At 42.8% G+C, this 12,903-nt stretch overlaps 1 protein-coding gene across 2 annotated transcripts in view; it reads left to right on the top strand.

The window, feature by feature from the left end:
- The first annotated feature begins 421 nt into the window (after positions 1 to 421).
- Positions 422 to 12,903, top strand: part of RHEB (Ras homolog, mTORC1 binding) — a 39,630-nt gene continuing 27,148 nt past the window's right edge. Inside the window, exon 1 of one of the 2 annotated variants that reach the window (XM_030444089.1) lies at positions 422 to 843. In XM_030444089.1, the coding sequence (XP_030299949.1) occupies positions 792 to 843 (52 nt within the window). In that variant the 5' untranslated portion in view covers positions 422 to 791. The remainder of the gene's footprint in view (positions 844 to 12,903) is intronic. The other variant, XM_030444090.1, reaches the window with a different exon arrangement.

Raw genomic sequence — 12,903 nt, 5'->3', positions numbered from 1 at the left:
CCCTGACAGCAAAACCGGCCGCCGCCAACCGCCTGCAGCGCTTCAGGTCACGAACCGACACCTCCCCCCAAAGTGCAGCGGAGCATCCGTTTCCCGGCTCGTTATGCTGCTGCCTTCCCGGGAAGGAGCTCTCGGGTCCGGCGAGGGGTGCAATGCGGAGGCGGCCGCTCCCCCCCCTCACCTCAGGACCGCGGCGACCGTTGAGAGCTCGCGGCAGCCGTTGGGCGCACGCGCAGCACCGCCCCAACCCGATCCGCGTCCCTTGCTCGGCAAGCCCCGCCCCTTTTCTTTGAACGCCGGCAGTTACCGCTCCCAGCCAATCACCGCCCGCGTGGCTTCGGCGCTGTCCAATCAGCGGGAGGCGGGTGAGGGGTGGGGCGGGGCGGAGGCTGTTAAGTAGGGGAGGGAGGGGGCGGGGGGGTGCATGACGCAGCGAGTTTTTCCTCTGGCGGCGCCTGGCGGGGGTGAGGTCGGGGCTCGGGCCTGTGACGCGTGACGCACAGGTACGTGAGGGGCTGGGGAGCCCGGCGGTCACGTGGGGCGGGCGCCGCCGCTGCCGTTGCTGCTGGTGCCAGGAGCCGCGGGTCCCGTGCGGTTGTGCGGCCGCTTCCCCCCCCCCCTTTCCCCCGCTTCCCCTCCTCCCTGCTTCCTCCTCCCCACGCCGCATGTCGCTGGCGGCGCGCCCCGCTCCCCCTCAGCCGACCGCCGACCGTCGTCGCCACTACCACCGCCACCACCGCCGCGACCTTAGCCGCCGCCCTTGATGTGGTTCGGGGCCGGGCGGGGAGAAAATGCCGCCGTCCAAGTCCCGCAAGATCGCGATCCTGGGCTACCGGAGTGTGGGTGAGTGCGGGGCGCCGCCGTGAGGTGGGGTGGAGGGATTAGGGGCCGTTGGCGCGGAGGTGCGGGGCCTTCCCCCGGGGCGGGCGTGCCGGCCCGGGCTCCTTAGCGCCCTCCTGCCCGCGGGTGAGAGCGGCCCCCGCCGCATTGCCTTCCCCCGCGGCAGCAGGTGCAGCGGCGGCGGCAGGGAAGGGGAGGGAGGGAGGGCCGCCCCGCTTCCCGCCGCCGGGAGCGCGCAGCCGCGGCGGGCGGGCGGGCCTCGCCATGGCGGCGCCGCAGAGCGCTGCGGGCTCGGGGCTGCGGGGCCGCTGTGCCCTTAATAGGAAGTTTCACCTCCGGCAGCCGGGCCCTACTGAACGGCCCCCGCGGTGAGGGGTGGTGGGGAGGGCCGTGCCGTGCCTCGTCGGGGGCTGTCGGTGTGCTGGCAGTTTCCCCCCTCCGAGGTGCGATCCCGCCGCCTGGGATGGGGGGGGTCACGGCGGGCGCTGTCGGCGCCGGTGGTTGCCAAGCCCTGGGAGCCGGGAGGGATGCAGTGCGGGCCGGGAGCACTCTGGCTCAGGAAGCTGTGGTTAACTCTCTCCGAAAGGTCCTGTGAAGTAAGGTTTACGGCCCGGTTTTGAAGTGCTGTGGGGGTTGATCTCTTGTCCATTTGTAGCTTCTGTTGTTGGGGAGTGGGTTTTTTGCGCTCCGTAGAGGTGCCGCGGAGCTGCCTGAGCGGCGGAGAGAAGTTGTGCTCGGTCAGGGTTGCGTTGAGTCCGTGGTGTCCCCAGCAGGGACCGAGCTGCTCTGCTGGTACCATCCAGCACAGGCTCTAATCTACGCCGAGGAACTTCCTGGAAACGTCCAGCATGGGTGTATAGTAGCTGATAGGGATTTTGTCCCGTAACTGCCTACACCTGTAATCCTTTTTTCTCCTGCGTTCTCCATCTTTGGTGGAAAACAGTTTGGGATGTTTCAGTATTCGGGGTCTTAAAGCAGAATAATACTGCCGTTCTAATCGAAAATCAAAAATTAAAAGCAAAGATTAGTGTTGAAGATAATGTGCAGCTGGAAAAAAGATGCTACAGAGAGATACTACGCTGCTTATAGAAGGGGTTTTACACTAAAGGGGTGGCTAAATCAGTAATCTGTCTTGTGTTATACATTCAGCAGAAAGAACCCTTAAAAAAAAAGCCTTTTTCAAGATTTAAAAAAAAAAAAAGATAAGTGTAGGTGTTTCTTAAACTTCAGTATGCAAATGCAGTCTGTCTTTTGAGATGCTGAATTTTTATAGTCCTTAAAAGGAGCAGCAAGTAGTAGATTAATCAGTTTGCATAGTATATTTGACATGTTGCAGTCTGTTTGATAGACTTGTGTGTATGTTATTTTGTTGTCTCTTTTGCTTTAGTGCTGGGGAAATCAAGCAATGGGCAGTGTAAGTGGGAAGGAAGAATGCTTGAAATTCTGTTCTTTAGAAGTGATGTTCTGGGTGTTGTACAGTTGAGCTGTGGTCTTTCATCTGTTGACAGTGACAGGAAGCAGTCAAATAACCCGATGATACTGGGGGTATATACTCAGTTAAGGAAAAGTGGTATTTTTAATCTGGTCAATAATGTTTTGAGCAACAGTATTCATTCAGAAAGGATGGGCAAGAAGTTACCTCATGTCTATTAAGACCTACTGCTGAACTGCTTCAGCTACAAATTTTCTGAGACTAGGGTGATATTAGGCTTGATGAGTGAGATCAGTTTTATTAGGAAAGCTACAAGTTGTATGAACACAGAATTAAGGACTAAAATACTGGTTTACTGCAGTTTTGCTTTCATTGTTCTTGACAATTCTGTTTTACATTTTAGATAAAAATCTTGCATGTTAAACTGCAAAGTTATTATCCTTAAATACAGGAACTTTAAAATTCTAGGCAAATACTTATGTAAAAGTTGAGGCAGTGGAAACGGATCATTGGGGTCTTGCTTCTGTGAGATCTAGGTTGGGTCCTGTTCTTATCTAAGTTTGCCTCCTGAAGTCTGGGAGAATAATGACTTGGTTTGGTTTCGGAGACAGTTTGTAGTAATCCTAGCTTTGTATCTTGGTGGCAAGAATATTACTTGAACCCTGAGTAAGAAAGGATCTGATCTATTCCTAGGACAGACTTTTAGGTGGTAGGAAATGAAGAGCATTTCTTCCAGGGGAAAATGCTGCAACATTTGAATAGAGGTAACCTTCATTAAAGTGGGAAATAATTAAAAAATGTGAAGGACTGAAAGGAAATGTTTTCTAAATTTCCTGATATAGTTATGGAGCTACATTGCTTTGTCATTAACATTAATCTTGACCCTGGAATGAGGGAGGCTAACTTTGTTAACTTGTACAATATTTACACAGGTTAGCACAATTGCTTAGGTGACCTGCTCTGTGAAGTTGGCAGTTGCCTGCTCTCCTTGTAATTTGTGTGGTGTTTGAGACAAAGCTAATCAGAAATTGGTGAGCTCTCTTCCTGTGACTCTCAGTAATATGTTGAAACAACCAGGTTTTCATTACATGTTTTAAGCAGTGAGCTGTTCCCTGCAGTTCATGATTCAACGATTCTGCAGATCTTTTGGGTAATGGATGTGTCCAGCAATGGACAGGCACATCCTCCATGAGGAATTGTGAAACAAAGTGTAAATCTTGTACTGCCTTCATGCTAAGCCCTTGTTTCTTTCACCTGTGTTAGATTTTATTCTTGTGCCAGTGCTGCTCTCAGATAAACTAGAGGTTGGGAGCAGTATTCTGATACAGTACTTGGAATATAAAATTCAGGAATCTGCTTGTTTGAGTACACTCCCTCTATCTTTCAACACCATCAACTCTTTCATTACTGATGGGAGAGATCCCAGTGGAAGCCTCATGAATTCCCAGGCAGACACATACTTTCTGAGATGCAGGCCAAGTATTTGCCAGGAACTTTGGGACTTGTTTTTTGGTGAGGAAGGCCAAGGATGCATGGATATAGCATACAGGTTGTGGCATGACACTAGGCAAAAATCACACAAGAGTTTCTCATTTGCATCTTGCTTAGACTTAAGTCAGCTTAAGGAAGTTAAATTCCATTAACTAAGGGTGCTTGTCTGAGTGAGGCTTTGAGTAGAAATAGGATGAATTTCATCCCTAAATCTAATACTTTCACAATGGGAGGGACTTAACTTTGATTACTGCTTGGTAAGTGACCACAGTGGACCAGCTGCTTGAGGTTTGATTCTAAAAAAAAATAAAATCTGTCTTAGGATGAAGCATAACATTTTAACACATTGCTACCTTCATGAAGATAAATGCTTGTACTTATATTTTGGCTATAATTTAACATTTCCCAAATATAAGTGGAATTAATGATTTCAGCAGAAATAAATCAAGTAAGACTATGATTTCCTGAATCTCTTCAGAGTAACAGCCACTCTGAAAAGCAATATATAGTTGCCCAAATGGCTTAGTGCTCATTTTGGTTGTTTTTGTGTTTTGTTTTTTTTTCAGAAAAAAATATGAAAATTTAGACCACAAATGCCTGTATGAAATAAAGTATTTCTTAGGTCACCTTGTAAAGTACCTTGTTATTGGGACTGTTTGTATTGTATTGAACTGATGGACTTAGGATTGTGGAGGTGGTGTTTGGATCAGCTGCTTCAGTTGTAGGTCACTATCTCTGCCTGATTTTTTTTTTTTTTTTTTTTTGCTGTTCATGTAGCTGCTTCTGCTGGTATTCCAGATAAACTTGCAGAAACTTGAGTTTGGTTTCTGAATTTTACACGTTTCGACTGGTGATCTGGAAACACTTGCCTGATAATTGATATCTCTGAGGGGGGGGAATACAATTGGATTAATCTGACATACCCATTTTTTTCCCCACCTAAATAGTACTTAGTGTCTTTGAGGTTGATACACCAAGTGTTTTGTGTAGGTGCAGAGCAGTCCATGCTGCAGGCAGAAGTAGTCATGGTCTGCGACTGCAGCATGTGGGTAGCAAAAGATTATCTGCCAAGCTTAGATATATAGGTTTTATTTATATGGAAAGGCTTCCAGGTGGCTGTATGAAGCTGAAAAACTGATTCTCCCTCCTCCAGCTTATGGGAAAGCAAGAAAGGCAGAAAAAGCAGTACCTCTGTGTACCTGTGAATAGCAAGGAGAATTATTAGGATAAGACAGTGGGTTTGAAAACTTGAGTTACTTGATTATTTGGGGGTTGGTAATGTAAAATGGAGTTCAGGCTTTGCTTTTTGCCTCTGAAAGGTGGCATCTGTTGGCACAGCAGCGTGCCACCCCGAGGGGGTATCCCCTTGGTGTTGGATGGAGGAAGCGGTAATTTTAGTAGGCAATAAATTGCCCGTGTAAACGTCAAGAGAGAAGAGCTGGAGAAATCACTGCTGTCATTTAGTTTACAGAACTGGTTATGCCTACAATATTGGAAATCCTAAGATTTAACAGGAAAATTAAGCAGGTCAGGATCCAGCTGATACCTAAGGTGAAAATTTTGCTGAGTCCCCTGTAAGCCACAAGATTTATTTTCATAACACTTCTCTGGTTATGACTGGATTTGCTCTGTCAGGGTGTAGCAACGCTGCTAAAAGGAAAGGTTGCAACTACCAGGGGACTGAAATGAGGCTGTAAACGCCAGCTCTAATTGCATTTCAGTGTGAGTGACTGTGCTGTTCAACAGTGAAAGTTGCGACAGCATTTGATAGCATTAGCTGGAAGCACTAGAGGCAGCATGTTCAGCTGTAATATCAAGCCACCGTAGGGTTATTTGAGGACATCATTCCAGGATTAACTCTTAAATTGCCTACTCTGATCTCTTTCTAAGGTAACACTTGCAAGTTTTGCTCATGTATTTCAGTGTTTTGGTATTTGATTACTCAATTCAGAGTTAATGTGGACTGGAGAACCCAAATGAAATGTAGATCCTGTAATTTACAAGCTATATAAAGCTGAAGCATTTCATTTATATCACTGCACTGTCTAAGTGTAGGTTCTGGGTAAACTAACCATCCCTGTGGTGTGTGCTGCTGCGGAAACTTGGCGTGACCACGTGTTTGGGATGAGAAGGGCAGGCTAAAATGTGATAAACTACTCATGATTAACTTCCTGTAGCTCTCCTGAAGGTGCTATGGAAAGGGCACATTTTAAAAACTGCTTGATTTAATTGTGTATTCAGTCCCAAATCATAACGGCTTCTCTGTGGGATTGTAATGCACTAAAGCTCTGCAATGAATCAAAATTGCTTGGTGTCAGCCCAAATGATCCTAAATTGGAAGCTGCAGATGTGAAGCATTGTATGTAAGAATATGAAGCTGCCCTTGTTAGTCCTGGACCTATCTTCTTAAGGACTTGAGAGGCTTTCTTTTGTTTCTCAAGACCTATATTAGACATGAACAGCAAATTTGTTTTGAATTTGACACTGAGAAAATGAAGTGTTTTTCCTGAGTTTGGCAGGTGGGTGTTGCTGAAATTTCTCTCTTCCAATCAGGGCATTTGCTTTTCAATATGCTTCTTACACACTGAATGGCAGCTATCCTGAAAATACAGGTATTTGGGATGAAGAAAAGGGGAAGAATATGGAGAAAATCCATGTTATATGTGGCCCAGCAGATATCTTAAAGATTTAGGATTGTTAAATTTACCAAAAGCATATGCTGCAGACCACTAAAAATTCTGTTTCCTTGAGAAATATGAAGTACAGTGGATGGTGAATTATTTGGTTGAGAAAAATGCTTGTATAGGACTTGTAACAAGGAAGTAAACTGAGGGAGTTTTTTGAATGAAGTGCTGAAATAGGCTTCTAGGTGCAGCATTTCTCAGGAGGTGTCCATGGGGTTTTTGGTGTTTTTTTGTTTTGATTTAGGGTTTTTTTGTTTTTTGTTTGTTTGGGTTTTTTTAATTGTCAGGTAATGAAGGCAGGTGCAGATGAACTGTTAGGGTGGGGCTTCCCTTGGCACAAGTTGTGCTAATCCTGTACCTTGGCTGGAAATAACACCTTCCTGCCTCCACCTGGGAGCTGGCACTGACTCTTGAAACCTGCTCACCAGCTCAAAGATTTAATTTTTTTTTCAAAAGTGAAGCAGCCAGAAGGCTGTTTTCATATTGTTTGGCTGGTTGTCTCTGAAGGTAAAACCCTGACAGAGGGAATGGGGTCAGCACTGTGAGCTGGTTGGAAGAGAGTGGAATAGGCTTTTTGTGGCCATGTAAACTTTACTTCAGACTTGTAATGAAACCACATCTGTAAGTTTTCTTCTGCCACTCCAGATAAGCATGAATGCTGTTTCATAAACTTCAACAATCGGGCCTTTTGAACCTGAGTAGTTCTTTTAATGGAAAAAAGGTGAACTGTGCATTAGGGAACAATGAAGAAATCAAGGTTTTCAATCTTGTTTAAATAACCTTCTGTAGTCAAATCTAATAATTTCATGCAGAATCAAAAAGAAGTAAGATGTTTGACGTGGTGTAAATCTAAACCTTGTTCTGCGGTCTTCATGCATCAAGTGATATGATCTGGAATTTTCTGGAAATATGTGGTAAAAAAGGTGCTGCAGTGGGTCAAAGCCAAAACTTCAGACTACAGTCATAGGATCACAGAATCACTTAGGTTGGATCAAGTCTTGCCAAGTCTACCAGTAAACCATGTCCCTAAGTGCTGCATCTACATGTTTTTTAAATACATCCAGGGATGGTGACTCAACCACCTTCCTGGCAAGCCAGTTCCAATGCTTTATAACCCTTTCAGTGAATAATTTTTTCCTAATATCCAAGTTAAACTTCCCCTGGCGCTACTTGAGGCAGTTTCCTCTTGTTCTGTCACTTGTTACTTGGGAAAAGACTGGAACACACCTTACTGCAACCTGTGCAAATGTACAATGATATGCAGGACACTCAGAATCACTGCCTGCTTGGAAAATCAGTGGAAACAACTCTAAAGGCTGTTTTGCTTTTCAGAGTAATCTTTAAGTGCTTGCTAAGATACTCTACAAAGTATCTGCTTCCTGCAAATACTGTTTGACTTCTTAACCTGGTTCACCCTGGCTTTAGTTTTAAGTATTTGTTGACACTGTTACAGCACAGAGTTGATTCACAACTACTTGATCTGTTTAGGTGCACTGGTTCTGCCTCAGTTTGCCATATTCACTTTGTTCACTGTACATTCAAATTTGAAGTATAGTTGTAAGAAGGATACAGGACGAGGCAACAGAAAGGTAGTGATGTAAACAAGTGGTACAAGTTTCTCAAGTGCATGTTTTTGGATTATCAAACTTGATGTGCCAGTCAAGATAAAGATTGGACAAGGAACGAAGAGTTTGAGCCTTGGGGGTCCTGCAAAAGGGAAGCCTACTTGAAATTTCTTAGGGGTCGTCTTAATGTGAATTAGAGAACTTAAAACTAGAATAAGAGGAGGAAATTTATGGCAGTTTGATTTGGATTATATCCTTTAGAGTTTGTGAATATGGTCCAAAGATGCTTTAGATTACAAGAGATTGTTTGAAGGCCTTTTAAGGAGCAACCTGATGTGTAGCACACAGAAGACTTGCTCAGGAAAGTTGTGGTGCTTCTGTATTAAATAGATATGAAATGAAGAAATCAATTCTCTGATAGATTATGCTTTAAACAGTGAAGTTTCCTTTCAGCTTTATTTTTTTAATATAACTCTAAAATCTTCAAGAATGATATGTTAATACTTCTGGAATGGTATTTTAGATTACAGGAACCAGAACAGCATGCATGACAGTCTTAACTAGTTTTTGTTTCTTGTAGAATATTGAGTTAATTTCAGTTAGGGAATACTTAAGTGGTCTTCAATGTGTGGGTGTGAACATGTGCAAGCTTAATATGAAATTATGATATGAAAGTGCCTCTTGACAACATTGTCTTCTGAGTTAGTGGCATACATCTGTTTAGCTTCAACAGCTTGTCAGATTGTATTGCCAAAACTTCATTCAATGTATATGACCTTCTCTAAAGGTACTTTTTATAAAAAGGAGTTGGTATGCATAATATGTAGGAAAACTTGATTAAATCTTTCCTAGAAGATGTCAAAACAATCAGGACTTGACAGTAAATGCAGTGAAGTGTGTTTTGCTTTATGGATTGGTTCTCTATTAATTTTTAAAATGTTCTTAAATATGTTCCAAAATTAGCATTTTTAAATAGAACTGAAAGTTTCTTTTTGGAAACATGCATATAAACAAGCACTGTGCTTCTTAGTTTGCTGCAGTATCTTCTGTATTGCTTTCTTGGAAATACCCATTTCTAATAGATGTTCTACTTCATCTGTATGGTTTGACACTGCTGAATATGTTCTGAAGAAAGGTTCTTATTTCTTTAATGTTTGGAGAAAAAGATTGTCAAAATTTCATGATAAACTTTGTTAAACTCTAAAAAAAATTATATAAGGGAATTCCTAGCTATTCAGAAAAAAATTCTGAATTTTTCAAAATCATAATGTTTATACAGAAAATATCAAAGTGTTATAATGTCTAAAACCCCTTTTTCTGCTTCTCATTCATCAGCTGTAAAATACCTTTTATCCCCAAGTGTGATAGTAGGACAGAGGAAGAGTTAAAGTGAAACTTAACTGTTTCAAAGACTACCTTGTTGAAATTTCTTGTGTGTGTCCTGGATGTTGTTCTGAGCCCTGCTGTGGCTTTGTCACAACCAACCACTGTAAGGTAATGGTAGTACAGGAAAGAATGGTGCTTTTCTCTTTGCATTGCCAGGCAATAAGACTGGGATCTTAAACAACCATTATCTCATGTACAATTTATAGGTAGTGATGAGACTTCAGGATAGTATGTATGTTCCCTTTTTTCTAAAGATGGTCATATGAACATCCCATTATTTTGGCATCCAGCTGCATATGTGGTTGGCTGCACACATGTGGGCATTGGCTGTGCATCCCAAAGCTTGGAAGGGTTTGAAGTTGGATGTTGTTACGAAGAAAAAGGGACAGTGTGAGAAAGGGGTGTATACACCCAAGCTTTAAGGGCAGCTTACTGTCAGGACATTTGGGCTATGCCTCTCCAGTCCAAAAATTGACAAAATGGGTTATTTCCCAAATAGCCAGGTGAAGGAAATAAGCAACTTTTGAAAGTCTTTGCTTTATCCATGGTAAATCTTGGTCCTTGACTGATTTGCCTGTAATAGCTAATATTTTATCCATGTAGATTTCTTGGACCCTGTTTAAAACAGACTTGAATTTAGGAATAGCTGGGTTAACTATGATTTAACTGGATAATAATGACTATTGTACTTTGCATAGCAATACAAATAAAATTCCCTAAGACTAGTATAGCAGTCAGCTACAATACACTGCTCTCTTTTGAAGGCCAGACTAAAGTTAAGTTACTTAAACTGTGTCTTGATACTCAGCTCCTTGTCCAAGCTGTGTTGCTGTGCTAGCAGAGTTTCTGTTGGCAAGTGCTGGAGCTGGACTGTCTGGGAGACACTTCACTTGTGAAAAACAGTCTAAATGGAAAAGTAAATGTCATGTTGCAAGTATCATCCTTAGTTATTGCCCTGGGCTGTTTTCAAGTGGCTGGGAGAGGGTGGGAGGAGGGTAGGTTTGTGTTGTGTTTTGGTTTTGGGGTTTTTTCCGATTTATTTGGTGATAGTGGTGTTCTTTCGTGGAAAGGTCGAAGTTCTGCATTCTGACATTTTTGTATAGTATAAAAATAGAATAGACAAATACAATTCCTAGCTGGAAACGATTTGAAATACTTTGAGCCAATGTATTGATGCACACTTGAAGGTAAGAAAGCTAGCTAGTTGTCATGACAGGCAAGAAATTTATAGTGTGCCATTACAAACAAGGGTTACCTATTCTCTTTTCTCTGTCCCATGGCAAAATGAACTATGTAATGTCATACATGACAAATCTTTATCTTAAATTCTATTAAACTTTTCTGAGATCAGGGGCTCTAATGAGTTTTCTAATAATGTGCATGGTTTTACCCTTAACATGGAATTTTTCTGGGTGTTTTATCCATGTCTGTCATGCTATTATTTGAACCTTCCTTACTGATAATAAATTGTCCTTTATAGTCAGAGGCTACTGTGTTAGGTTGATTGGGTTAAGTGTGTAAATGAAGAAGGCTTGCAATCAGAGTTAGTGGGGAGGGGTTAGTAATTCCAGCTGGATTTAAAGTGCAGTGGCACGAAAATGACATTTAGCAGATTGTGGCTTTCTTCAACCCTGATTAATAGAGAGGAGCGACTTCACATCTTAAAGAGAAGGAGCATGAAATATGCCTGTAAGTGAATTCAAAGAAGATCTAGAATTTAATCAGAGGCAACAGTAACGCATAAAAAGTCGATCTGAATCTGATGAGGGAGACATTATGAGGGAGGAATATGTAGTTCAGGTATATTGTTTGTAGTGTTGGCATGGTTATGTATGGGTCACAGCAGCTTTGTGCTGGCATGAGGGAATTAAAGTGGTCAAGACTCAACGGTGATCATTCAGCAAGACTGTCAGTGTCTACCTCATGTCTGTTGACAGAGGTGTGTTGGAGTTGACCATATGCTACTCCACTGGTGGAAGAGAGTCAACACTAATCTTTGCATGTATCCATAAAGACCACCTTCTCTGTTTGTCCTACAAAATGTTAGTCTTGTCAGGATTAGTACTGCAGTTCCTGATGCTTCATGCAGCTTGGGGGGCTTCCACTGCTGTAGGTCATAACAGGTCAATACTTCTGTCTCTGCCTTCGTCAACAGATCAGTATCTTCAGGTTTTGCTACAGGTTGGTACAGAGTTCTGTGCACCTCCCCTTAGAGTAAGGCTGATACATATCACATTACTTACCTGGGTAATGTTACCAAGAGAGGGGATATTACCATTACTGTCTTGTCAGGATTTTATCAGGTAGTTGCCTTCTGTCATCCTACAATGTGAGGAAAGGAAGATGATGATCCTTGAGGCCCTCTATGATAAGCATTTCAGTAGTATTGCCAATGAGGTTCATTCCTCACCATTCCAGCTGTGTTTCTGACGGATGACTTGGCATTATGATATACTTGGGGTCAAGGTCCTAGACTTTTCAAAATGACCCCACAAAAATATCAGTGTTCTCAGACTTAGACATCTGGTTGGTGGTGGTTGTAAGCAGTGATGAGGTATGGTGGACACACTGACAACAGTGAATGCAGTGGCTCCAGTCCTCATGAAGATTCTTAGGAAGATTCTTAGGGAATTTTAGTGCATTTCAGTGAAACTACCAAGCTGTTGAAAGACTGAGGTGTTTCATCTTGGGTACACGCTCTTGTGTTATTAAATCTTTCTCTGTTACTGGTGTAGACTGGGTAGTCAAAGACATGCAAGATTTGCAATGAAGGGAAGTGTTTATCCTGTTTTCTGATAGAAATATTATTTAAAATCCTGTTTTGTACCAGTGCTCTCTGGCTTGTTTGATGGCACACTGCTTCACCAGGTGGTCACTAGCAGCATGTAACTTAAATGTGGTTTGTCTTAATTTCAGCCAGTTGTATAGAAATGAAAAAAAAAAGAAATGATGGCTGCAATCCCAAATAAACCTGAACAGCTGTTTTATCCTGTGTGGTGTGTGTAAAGTGGAGTGCCACTAAATTCAGTAGTGCTGCAGATAAAGTTAAGGCAGTGTCTACACATCAGAGAGCTGAGCTTATGCTGGTGACTACAACTGGAATGATCCACTTAAGTGCTAAAACCTGCTAGTCCTGATGTGTCTGGCTTTCTAAAGGTAATTTAAGTTGTATACCCCAGTGAGCTTTGCATCAAGAAAGAGCTGATTGGAAGTTGGGAGTTCATTGCCTTCTGTTGAAACTAAAACCTTGAAGATGGAAAAGGGGAGGGCATGGAATGTATTAAAGCAAGAGAAACATTTTTTCTTTTCGATGATGTAGCATTTTCAAACTGATTTAATGAGGAAACGGTGACAGTTACTAAAAGTATCTTTCAAAGACATTGTGTTGTACATACCCAGTGATCCAAGGAAAGGTCAAGTTTATTCAAATACGTAATTAGCTGCTTGAAGTGTGTGCACAGGGAGAGAGTACTTGGCCTTAACCCAGAAGTATGACTTGAACTTT

The sequence above is a fragment of the Calypte anna genome, chromosome 2 (assembly GCF_003957555.1).
Source record: "Calypte anna isolate BGI_N300 chromosome 2, bCalAnn1_v1.p, whole genome shotgun sequence".
NCBI classification, from domain to species: domain Eukaryota; kingdom Metazoa; phylum Chordata; class Aves; order Apodiformes; family Trochilidae; genus Calypte; species Calypte anna.
This window is presented reverse-complemented; position numbering and strand designations above follow the sequence as displayed.